We start from the raw sequence: 11,051 nt of genomic DNA on the forward strand, positions 1-11,051 counted from the left end.
TTTTTTTTTTGTGTGCTTGTGGGTGGGGGCGCGGGTGGGGGGGGGGGGCAGAAGGTAGCCTCGCCTAGCGTGCAAAAAACCTAGAGCTGGCCCTGGTAATAGGGATGTGCATTTGGCATTTCCAAGCTGAATTAATACCCAAATCATGTCTTTTCGGCATGATTCAGGCATTAGTTAAGCCAAATCAGATTCTCAGTTCTGATTCAGCTTACTGATAAGAGGATCCCAAATTAATTAGGGAATCCCGAATTTTTCGACTCCATTATACCCTATGGGGCCATTATAGTCAATGGCAAATCTCCTAGGGTATATTCAGTGGGCTGGTGTGTGTGTGTCAAATATACGGTGTCACTGCTGGAGCCTCTCTCCAAAAGAGCCCCCAAGTTTCAAGAAGATTGGCCCAGGGGATCCAATTCTGTGGGCACCCAAAGAGGGTGCCCCCATCCTCCATTGTTTCCAATGGTAGGAAAAAAGCAAGGCAGGCATACAACAAGCCCAGCAGATTCTCCCAGAGACTCTCTCCAGTATAAAATGAGGTGTGGGGAACGGGCATGTTTGCAAGGCCAGCAGAAGAACCAGTGCAATGTGCCCATCAGAACCAGTGCCATTTTGGCAGTGCCAAAATCAAACAGGAGTAAAGTCAGATCAGATCCTCCTGATGCATGTCATCACTGTTTTGTGCGAGGAGGTATGTCCATATTTTCTGTGCTCATACAGCTGCATTATCAATGACCTCTTTATTAAAAGTCTGGGGTTCTTGTTCGTGCTTACTGAAGCAGCTCTGTGCACATGGAAAATATATGCATGTCCCCGTTTGCTTAAAATGGTGAGCACATGAATGTGGGTGATTGCGCTTGGCATATGCTTCTGTTATGAGGGGCCAGAGCACCAAAATTGAATGGGGGGGGCGGTGTGTGCTAAGATCTCGGAGTTACCCTATTTTGGTTGCTCTTCAGAATTCTGTCTGGCCCTAGTGCTGCACATATGATTGTCTTGTGTTATTGTTACTTCAGTGGCCTCAGTTGCTTCATCACGAAGTGCCCATGTCATATTAACATAAAGCTTATTAAGGGAAAATGCACCTCTCCATACTAACGTCGTAGACAGTGCGCGCTTGAGAAGTGATCCTGTGCCATTTGTTAATTCTGACAATAGATTCCGGAACAGTTTGGACCCATAAGAACAATAGCTGAGGGGAAAGGTGACGTCGTGTTGATAGGCACTACTCGAAATTTCGTTCTACAAGGCTCCCTGTCAGGAGACTTTTCTCCAATTACACAGGTAAATTATTTTGTGGAGAGCACCCCCATCTTTAAGAACTGAGGTGGTTTTTTGTAAGTGGTAGCCTTCATTTCGTTGGGTTGAACCTGAACAACTACAAATGGAAGGCATTTGTAGGAGCAGATTTCCCTTCCTTGAGCAACCCCCGTCCCCCCTTAAAAATCTAAAGTTGATGGTGGGGGGGGAGGCTCCTGAACCAAACGCCCCATCCAACCTGAAGTGCTTTACGAATATGGTGAAATATCTCCTCTGCTTCTCAAGTGTGTGTGTGTGTGGGGGGCCTCAGTACTGAGTTTGTTCCACTTTCACAAGAGGAAAGGGGCCACTTTTCCCAATGCCCCCCTTTTTGCTGCAGGAGAAGATAGGGTTGATGAAGGAATATGAGGTTTTACATGTGTCAGCGTGTGTATTTGTGTAAATTACCAAAGCATATAACATGGGTATAAGATCAACCCTCCTGCCTGGATCCAATTAGTCATGAGCAGAATTCTGTGTGCAGAACATGGCTTTCTCACGTCCGACTCCTTGTTGCATTCCCCACCACCACCACCACCAGCAGCAGGTCGCAAAACGACTGGAACAACATGGAATATAACTTGGAGGGGTGCAGCAGGAATGGGCAAAAATCACCCCTCTTTGTGGGTTATTCCACTCACAGAGGTGATCCAAAAGAACTTGCATCAGAGGTACTGTTGTTAACCTACTGAAAAACGTCCTTGCTGTATTTATTCAGGGCCATACCGATGAGCTCTGGGGCCTAGCAGCACATCCTTCCAAACCTCAGTTCTTCACGTGCGGGCAAGACAAACACATCACGCTCTGGGATGCTATCAGCCACAGTCCAATCTGGACCAAAATTATAGAGGTATGTTCATTGTTATATATTCAGAGCAGTTTTCCTGAAGAACATACACACAACTATCTTCTCTGGCCATAAATTGATATTGACTGACAAAAATAAATAAAGTCTTGATCTACAGTTGTAGAAAGGTTAAAGGTGTTTAGCATTAGGATGACTGGAGGGGGGGGGATTACAAACTGAAAATGAGTATGGCGGTAGACTAGCAGACTAAGAAAATAACTTTTCTTAGGCTTGTACGATCTAGGAGCCAATTCCAGTTTAATGTTTTGCATCGACAGAGGCTGACTTTTGGAGTGATTCCCATGGAATGTGAGGAACGCTTCCTTTAAATGGGTCATGACAGAAAAAGGTTGAACTGCAAATTTGAACTGCAGCTGCTGAAAAAAGATACGTTTTTTGTGGGAATGCCTTTGGGCATTATTAGGGAAAATCCACTCGGGTAGAAGTACAAAGCCCGTGCAGAAATCACTCTGAAAGCTAATTTCTGGAAGCTAGATGGCTTCAACAGTACGTGGATAGAGAACTGCCAGGAGTACAAGCTGGGTTTCGAAGAGGTAGAGGAACTAGAGATCAAATTGCCAACATTCGCTGGATTATGGAGAAAGCAAGAGAGTACCAGAAAAACATCTACTTCTGCTTCATTGACTATGCTAAAGCCTTTGACTGTGTGGATCACAACAAACTATGGCAGGTCCTTAAGGAGATGGAAGTACCAGACCACCTCACATGTCTCTTGAGAAACCTGTATAAGGATCAAGAAGCGACAGTTAGAACCGGATATGGAACAACTGATTGGTTTCGCATAGGAAAAGGAGTACGACAAGGATGTATATTGTCACCTTGCTTATTTAATATATATGCAGAGTACATCATGCAAAATGCTGGCCTGGATGAACCACAAGCGGGAATTAAGGTTGCTGGGAAAAAGATCAACGACCTCAGATATGCAGACGATACCACTCTAATGGCAGAAAGTGAAGAGGACCTAAAGAGTCTCTTGCTCAGGGTAAAAGAGGAGAGCGCAAAAGTGGGCTTGAAGTTCAGCATCAAAAAAACTAAGATCATGGCATCCGGCCCCATCACTCCTTGGCAAATAGAAGGGGAAGTTGTGGAAGTAGTGACAGACTTCACTTTCCTGGGATCCTAGATATCTGCAGACTGTGACAGCAGTCAAGAAATTAAAAGACGCCTGCCCCTTGGGAGGAAAGCGATGGCAAACCTAAACAGCATGATAAAAAGTAGAGACATCACCCTGCCAACAAAAGTCCGCATGGTCAAAGCAATGGTATTCCCAGTAGTCATGTATGGCTGCGAGAGTTGGACTATAAGGAAGGCCGAGCGCCGAAGAATAGATTCTTTTGAACTATGGTGCTGGAGAAGACTCTTGAGAGTCCCTTGGACTGCAAGAAGATCAAATCAGTCAATCCTAAAAGAAATCAACCCTGACTGTTCCCTGGAAGGCCAGATAATGAAACTGAAGCTCAAATACTTTGGCCACCAAATGAGAAGGGAGCACTCACTGGAGAAGACCCTGATGCTGGGAAAGATTGAAGGTCAAAGAAGACGGGGACGGCAAAGGATGAGATGGTTAGACAGTGTCATAGATGCATCGAACATGAAGTTGAGCCAACTTCAGAGGACGGCGGAAGACCGGAAGGCCTGGCGTGATCTGGTCCATGGGGTCGCAAAGAGTCGGACTCGACTGTGCAACTGAACAACAACAACAACAACAAAAGATGGCTTTTTCCTCTCATGGATCTCCATTGTTGCTTCTTTTTACATTCATCCACCAGTATGAATGTCATATTGTCAAACCCTGGGGGGCTGGATCCAAAGAACTGTGAACAGAGCAAAGTTTTGACAGAATGGGACTTCCTCCTGTTGCAGACCACTGTGCCCCCAGCATTCTGTTTATCAATGAACCACATGGGGAGGGGACAAAAAATGAAGGTCTGCAGTGGGAAAAACTGAGCCCTCTTACTCTTCCAGCAAAACTGCCGTTCTGTTGGCAGGATGATACTTTTGGAACCTGTAGGAATCCTGGCCCGAACCATCAGGCGCCAAGTCCTAATTTGGCTGAAGTGCTTTCCCTTGGCATCCTCTTCTCCCATATTTCCACTCCCTTCTGAACTGGGTCTGTCTTCCTTGGCTTCCCCCTCAAGCCTTTTGAAGGCCCTAGTCAGGCGTGGGGCATACTCAGTGGCCTTCCTCTACCCAGAAGTCTTATGGGGACGTGGCCCCGCCTTCTGAGCAATTTCTGCCTCATTATTTTGGAAGCAAACTTTTGAACCAGTTTCATTGACATGGCCTAGCATCCTTGGAAATGTGATTTTGATGAGTGTGCTAAAAATTTTGGGGGAGATTCCTGAACTTTAGCACAAAGCTTCAAATTCTCAGGGTTTCTCTAGGAGGAGGGAGTGACTGTGAAAGTCAGAGGTATTGCTCAGAAGTATAAAGACTGGGTGGCCATGTTGGCTCAGAGGTTAAGACGCTGAATAGCAGAGTGGAAGGTCGGTAGCTTGGCAGTTCGAGACCCTAGTGCCACATGACAGAGTGAGCTCCCGTCTCTGGCCCCAGATCCTGCCAACCTAGTAGTTCGAAAGCAAGAAATTGCAAGTAGATAAATAGGTACTGCTTTGGTGGGAAGGTAACAGCATTCTATGCACCTCGGCATTTAGTCATGCCAGCCACATGACCACAGAGAAGTCTTCGGACAGTGCTGGCTCTTCGGCTTGGAAGAGGAGATGAGCACCGCCCCCTAGAGTCGGATTCAACTGGCTTTCGAGCAAAGGAAACATTATAAAGACTGGATCAAGAGAAGATTCATTCAGCAACAAGTAATTCCAGCAATAATGGCTTTCAAGCCAGCCTTAACTTGTGCAGTCTACTTGACTCTCTTTGTAGAGCATAAGCCAGACACAGCCCAAACAGGTATCTCCTTACATGAAGTGAGTCCGATGACATGACGACTATTTATTTCAAGAATGGCATGCTTCAACTTGAGAGACTCTTAACATTTGAAATCCCATCCAGAGCAACACCGCGCAGGCATTCGTCCAAACTGGGATACACCTGCTGAGTCTTGGAGAGTTCTGAAGTTACTGTTCAGTTTGAGTGAACATGAAATTTCAGCTCAGCGAATTTCGGTTTATGCTGATAAGAGTGACCTTCTAGATGCCGTGAGAGACCATTACTTCAAATGTTCTTGAAGATGGGGGGGGGGGGGGGGGACCAAAAAACCCTGCAGAATTTTTACAGTTCAGTGCCCGAGTAATGATGACAAATTGGTCTGTAGTGTATCAAGAGGAAGATGGCGAATACAGCTTCTGTTGCGAAATAACTGTGGACGTAACTAAGAGAGTTTTCCAGATAATATGTTATAAGGCTTATGACTGCAGTCCTAAGAACCATTTCCTGGGAGTAAGCCACATTGAATAAAAAGGATTTACTTCTGAGTAGACTGGCTTGCTGGACCCACTCCCTATGATTTCCTCCACACCACAGTGATTCTTTGGTGTGAATCAGCATTGACCTGGGGGTTTCCTACACACTTCCCTTGGGCATCCCCTTGCAGCTGCTGTTTCTGCCATGCTACCAGAGGGCTTTTTGCTACCCTTTTTTTGTACAGGTAGTTGGTTGACATATCCTTGACCTGGACAGCCCAGACTAGCCCGATCTTGTAAGATCTCGGAAGCGAAGCAGGGTCGGCCCTGGCTACTGTTTGGATGGGGTACCTCCAAGGAATATTAGGGTTGTGACGCAGAGGCAGGCAATGGCAGACCACCTCTGAATGCATTTTGACAGTATTCCCAGACCCGAATGCCATTTCTGGTGATGGTTGCCAACTCAAGGTTGGGATATTCCTGGAGATTTTGAGTTTAGTGTGGCATGATGCTATAGAGTAGGCTTACCATATTTTGAAAAGCAAAAAAAGGACATATTTTCCAACTGACTACTTCAAACAAGTGATCACTATGAAAAATTTCATTTTAAGTACCCCTACTATTTAAGCTGTGGTTATTGCTACTAACTAGGAATATTCCTAGCCTTCTGACCCCAAAAACGGCCATTTTCATCAGTTTGTTTTAAAAAGAGCCCAAAAGAGGATGGACACCAAAAAAAAGATGACATGTCCTCTAAAAAGAGGACATCTAGTAACCCTGCTATACAGTCCACCCTCCAAAGAAGCCATTTAGTCCAGGGGAACTAATCTGTGCTGTCTGGAGATCAGTTGTTATTCTGCATATGGAGGTTGGCCAGCCCTGTCTCTGGTAGTATTTCCAGTTGTGAACAGCAAATTGGTATGGTGACAGATAAAGGCCCTTTTCACATTACCGTTCTAAACTGGATGTTATTCATTGTTGGCCCAGTTTTGAGTAAAGCGATACAGGGACGAGGGGGGTTTCATGCAGTATTAATGTTAACGAGCCATCTCTGAAGTGCTATGGTAGTTTCAAACCGTGCCGCTTCCCCCCCACACCCTTTTTGTCCTCACAATCTTCCTTGGACTCTCCCCCTTTTTTAACATTCTAAGTTGAGCCCTATAGCACTAAACTGATGTAACACTTCAGTGCTATAGCGACACCATGGACATGCATTGACTCAGTGGAGCCAATGTATCTCAACGGTGCCACTATAGCACTGAAGTGTTATATCAGCATAGCGCTCAACTTCGACAGTTTTAAAAGGTCCACAAAAGAGCGCACAGGGGGAAAGCGGCCTTGTAGGAAGCACTATGGACATTTTATACAGCACGCTACAGCAATTCAAAAGTGCAATGAAGGGGTTGAAAAGGGAAAAAAGCATTTTCCCTCAAAAGTGACTCAACCACACTTAGCTAACTGGAGGCAAGTGGGTTTGTATAGACAGGTAAATAAATTCTGCTAGCAGCCGGTTACTAAAACGGGTCTGTCTGAATTGACAGAAAAGATCCATTAGCCATCAGTTACTAAAATGGAATACAAAGGCAGTTTGAAAAAGGTCAGTACTGAGTGTAGCTTACGTTCAGTGTGCCAACGGGCTCTCTCAGAGAACACTGCAGGAGGCAGACTCCCTTGGTCTCTTGGATGGGCCACCAGGGGGTGCTGCGCAGGCCTGCTGGGCTGGCTCTGGCTTTAGAAAGCGCTTCTCAAATAATCCCTATGGGGCAGCCAGTTTGGCCTGTTAGAACAAAAATAAACAGGAGCCTGGTGGCACCTGAAACATAGCCATTTTAATTCACAAAACCTTAGGCTTAGAATCAAATCTTTAAGGTGCCATAAGACTCCCACCGGCATTTTCTTTACAAGCACTGGCTTTTGAAGCACTAGGAGGCACACACACCTCCGGCCACGCAGTCTTGCACTCTCCACTTTCGTCTTTGAAAGGAGAGTGCACTGCTCTTGCTGCACAGTTTTCTAAAAATTACTTACATTTTGACACCTTCCCCATGTGCCAAGGGGATTGTATATAAAATGCCTCTCATATTTTGGGTGTTATTCTTTTACAATGTGTCTGTATGCATATGGCTTCGTGCATTGAGACTGTATGGCACGCGCTCTTTTTCTTGGTGTCCACATTACTGTATAGGGTTGCCGACCCCTGCTTGGGAAATACCTGGTGATTTGGGGGCGGTGGAGCCAGGGGAGGGGAGGGTTTGGGAAGGGGAGGGGAAGGGAAGGGAGGAACCTCAGTGGGGTATAAAGCCACAGGGTCTGCCTTCCAAAGCAGCCATTTTCTCCAGGAGAACTGATGATCAGTCATGATTTTGGGAGATCTCCAGGCTCCACCTGGAGGTTGACAACCCTATTACTGTTTTTTGTTTCTTCACTGACATACCTCAGCACTTTTTAGGTTTAAGTTTAATTCTAATTTCCAGAAGTATTTGATCCTGATGTTTATTATCCAAAAGGGGAAATGATCTTTGGGGAAGACTGGGTAGCGTTAAAGAAAGGGATGCTGCTACCGGATATTGTCTAGGGGTACAGTCCATTCCAGCTCTTCCATTAATCCTTTCCAGAGCAGGTTTGCAGGAAAACTGACTGACAGACGAAGGCCTTTAATAGTTTGGAATAACTCTTTCAAACTCAATATGTAGGGTGTCAAGTGGCATGTTCCTGTACTGAGTAATTTGTTTAGCTATCCAGTTATTGCTGTAAATTGCTTTAACTGTTGCTCATTCCAATTTTGTAGGATCCAGCACAGTCCGCTGGTTTTCATCCTTCAGGGCCTGTCATTGCAGTCGGAACACTAACTGGAAGGTAAGATTTTTAAAAAAACGTTCTTTATTTACGTAAAGTGTTTACACTCCAAACTCTTGCTACTATTTGGGGAGGCAGTTTTGGGGGAAAACGCGAATGCAACAAAAATAATATCAAAATGAATAAAAGTCATAAGAATAAAACCAGACACCAAAATAAAGCTAAAAGCTCTTCAAGCAATTAAGACTAGACATAGCAGCACTCCTTTTCCAGCTCAATGTAACCATGCTCAGAATCAAAAAAGGGCTTTGGAAAAAATAATTTAAAAATGTATTTACTTGGCAAGAAGTCTTGGCACCACGCAAGTTGCTGTTAGAGGTTTCATCTTGATTCCTTACAGGCCCCCAACTTGTTGCTGTATCTAATAGCAAACCGGGACGAATTGTGCCAGTCATAAAAGGAGTAAAATCACCCACCAACATTGTCACTACATATTTATTATTTTATTTAGAAAACGTCTACGCTGCCTCTCTAGGTGACCTGCCTAGGGTTGCCAAGTTGCGGCGGAGGATCGTAGTTCTTCACAGAATCCTTGCCGCGGGGACAACGAGATGCGTTGCACCCGCCATCGCCAGGATCTGATGCTACACATTGCTCTGGCAACGGGCTCCAAACAACCCCGTTGCCAGAGTGACACATAGCGTCATGTCCTGCCAACGGCGGTGCAGTGCGTCTCGCCATCCCCACGGCAAGGATTCTGCAAAGACATGCAGATCCCCCGCTGCGATTTGGCGAGATTTGGCAGGCCTAAACCTAAACCTGCCGCAGGGGAATTTACAATATACAACATGTTAAAAGCATAACTTCTTTTTTTTTGCTGTCAAGTGACAGCTGATTTATGGTGACCTCTGGTGAGGTTTTCAAGGCATGAGACATTTAGGGGTGGTTTACCATTGCTTGCCTCTGAGTAATGACCCTAGTATTCCTTGGTGATACTGATGAGATTAAGCTAGCCTGACCAGGCTAGCCAGGCCAGACTAGCGCTTCATAGAAATTATTAAAACCCAGCATTCGAAAACACAACCCAAGCACAAAACAGTACAACTTGGAACAGCTCAAATATTTCTCAAGCCAAAAGCAGACCATAAAATGATGGTTTAAAAAAAACAACCAAAAAACATGGTGGACTTTGTAAATTAACCAGAAAGAAATTAAGAAAAACAGCCCGATGAATCCGAATATTCTTCTGGAGATACAGAATATTGAAGGCAGATCTGTCTCAGTTGAAGGGCAAAGGGGAAGAGCTATAGCAGAAGTGTAAGCAGAGAGTTCTGTCCTTCTGAGTCACTTGAAAATGGGCTTAGAAGGGTATAGCTCTGCTTGTGATCTTTCTGCTAGCCTGTTCCAGCCCTGTGCAGCTTTATAGCATTCTTGGGAGGATTTAGGAGGTGGGATGGGCCTTCCCAAATTGTCCCTCCCTCCTGCAATTATTCCTTGCAAGGCCCCCCCATGTAATTTATTTGTTTAGAAACTACTTTGCCACCTCCTGTCTCACTCTATCTCTTGGTTGCCCATGGAGTTTTGTCAGAGATTATGTTCTAGATCAGGGGCTTTAAAACCAAAATGTCTTTGTGGCAGCTGTGGGTGATGGAGAAAATTACTGAGCTAGCAAATGGTGAGGAGCTGCATTCAGAACGTGTTGGTTTTTAGATAGTTTCAGAGGGTAGCCATCAGGCTCAAATCGGCCTTATTTTATAGAGGATTCCGCCTTTCGTGGTGACTGTCAATCCCCTTTGTTGCTGACGCCCGTCCCTCACAGAAAGTGTTTCATTTCCTGGAATGTATTCTGTGCACAGAAATGATGAAAAAAAGAATGCCCTTAAAGGGGACCCGATGCCAAACTCCAGTGCCTCACTGTCCTCACTCAAGGAACTTTAGATATAAAGTCCCAGGGTCTCAGATCTGATGGCCCAGTACTTACTTAAAAACTGCCTCTCTATATTGAGCCACGTATATTTGGAACACAAGAAAGGAACCTGGTCCAATAGTAGTTTGGCACGGGAGTGGTTAGATACCTTCTCAAACGGACAAGTGGACAGTATACCATTTTAAAAGGCAAGATTCAAGGAGGATTATTTGGCACTGTAAAGATGAGCAGTACAAGAAACTTAAACCCAGCACTTCAGGCGCTTTATAATATCTCTTCCTCTTATTGGAGCACATGGACAGGGCCGGCTCCAGGGTTTTTTGTACTCTAGGCGAGACCACCTTCTCCCCCCCCCCAGTGCAACCACCAATTATGGGGTTGCCAACCTCCAGGCAGGGCCTGGAGAGAAGGAAGTCCAGCTGCTGAAAGCGACACACACACACACACACAGAGTGGATCAGACTACCTCGGGAGGTGGTGGATGCTCCTGAATTCCAGGTATTTCCCAACCTGGAGCTGACAATCATGCACAGAAACTGTGTCCATTCTTTGCTTTGATGCGGAGAGAGCGTGCACACAGTTGGGCTTGCTGAATGTCTCTAACCCAACCTAACCTAGTGGCCACCACTGCATCCAGTGATGGTGAGTTCCGCAGGTTACTGATGCCGCGGGAGAAGAAGCCGGTTCCAATCCTAATCCACTGCCAGTCAACTGCAGGGGGTGCCTCATCATCTGCCAGTCCTTAGGGGCGGATTCAAACACTGCCGCAAAAGATCTCTGCTGTGCATTGCATCTGATGTCA

The 11,051-nt window shown here is 45.5% G+C and overlaps 1 protein-coding gene across 2 annotated transcripts in view; it reads left to right on the forward strand.

Moving 5' to 3' along the window:
- The window catches only part of EML1 (echinoderm microtubule associated protein like 1), a 200,886-nt gene that overhangs the window by 173,899 nt on the left and 15,936 nt on the right, over window positions 1-11,051 (forward strand). For both annotated transcript variants that reach the window (XM_015424450.1, XM_015424449.1), the window contains exons 14-16: window positions 1,156-1,281; window positions 2,015-2,146; window positions 8,315-8,382. In XM_015424450.1, coding sequence (XP_015279936.1) covers window positions 1,156-1,281; window positions 2,015-2,146; window positions 8,315-8,382 — 326 coding nt within the window. The remainder of the gene's footprint in view (window positions 1-1,155; window positions 1,282-2,014; window positions 2,147-8,314; window positions 8,383-11,051) is intronic.

The sequence above is a fragment of the Gekko japonicus genome, unplaced genomic scaffold, assembly GCF_001447785.1.
Source record: "Gekko japonicus isolate JY-2015 unplaced genomic scaffold, Gekko_japonicus_V1.1 scaffold44, whole genome shotgun sequence".
Classification (NCBI taxonomy): domain Eukaryota; kingdom Metazoa; phylum Chordata; class Lepidosauria; order Squamata; family Gekkonidae; genus Gekko; species Gekko japonicus.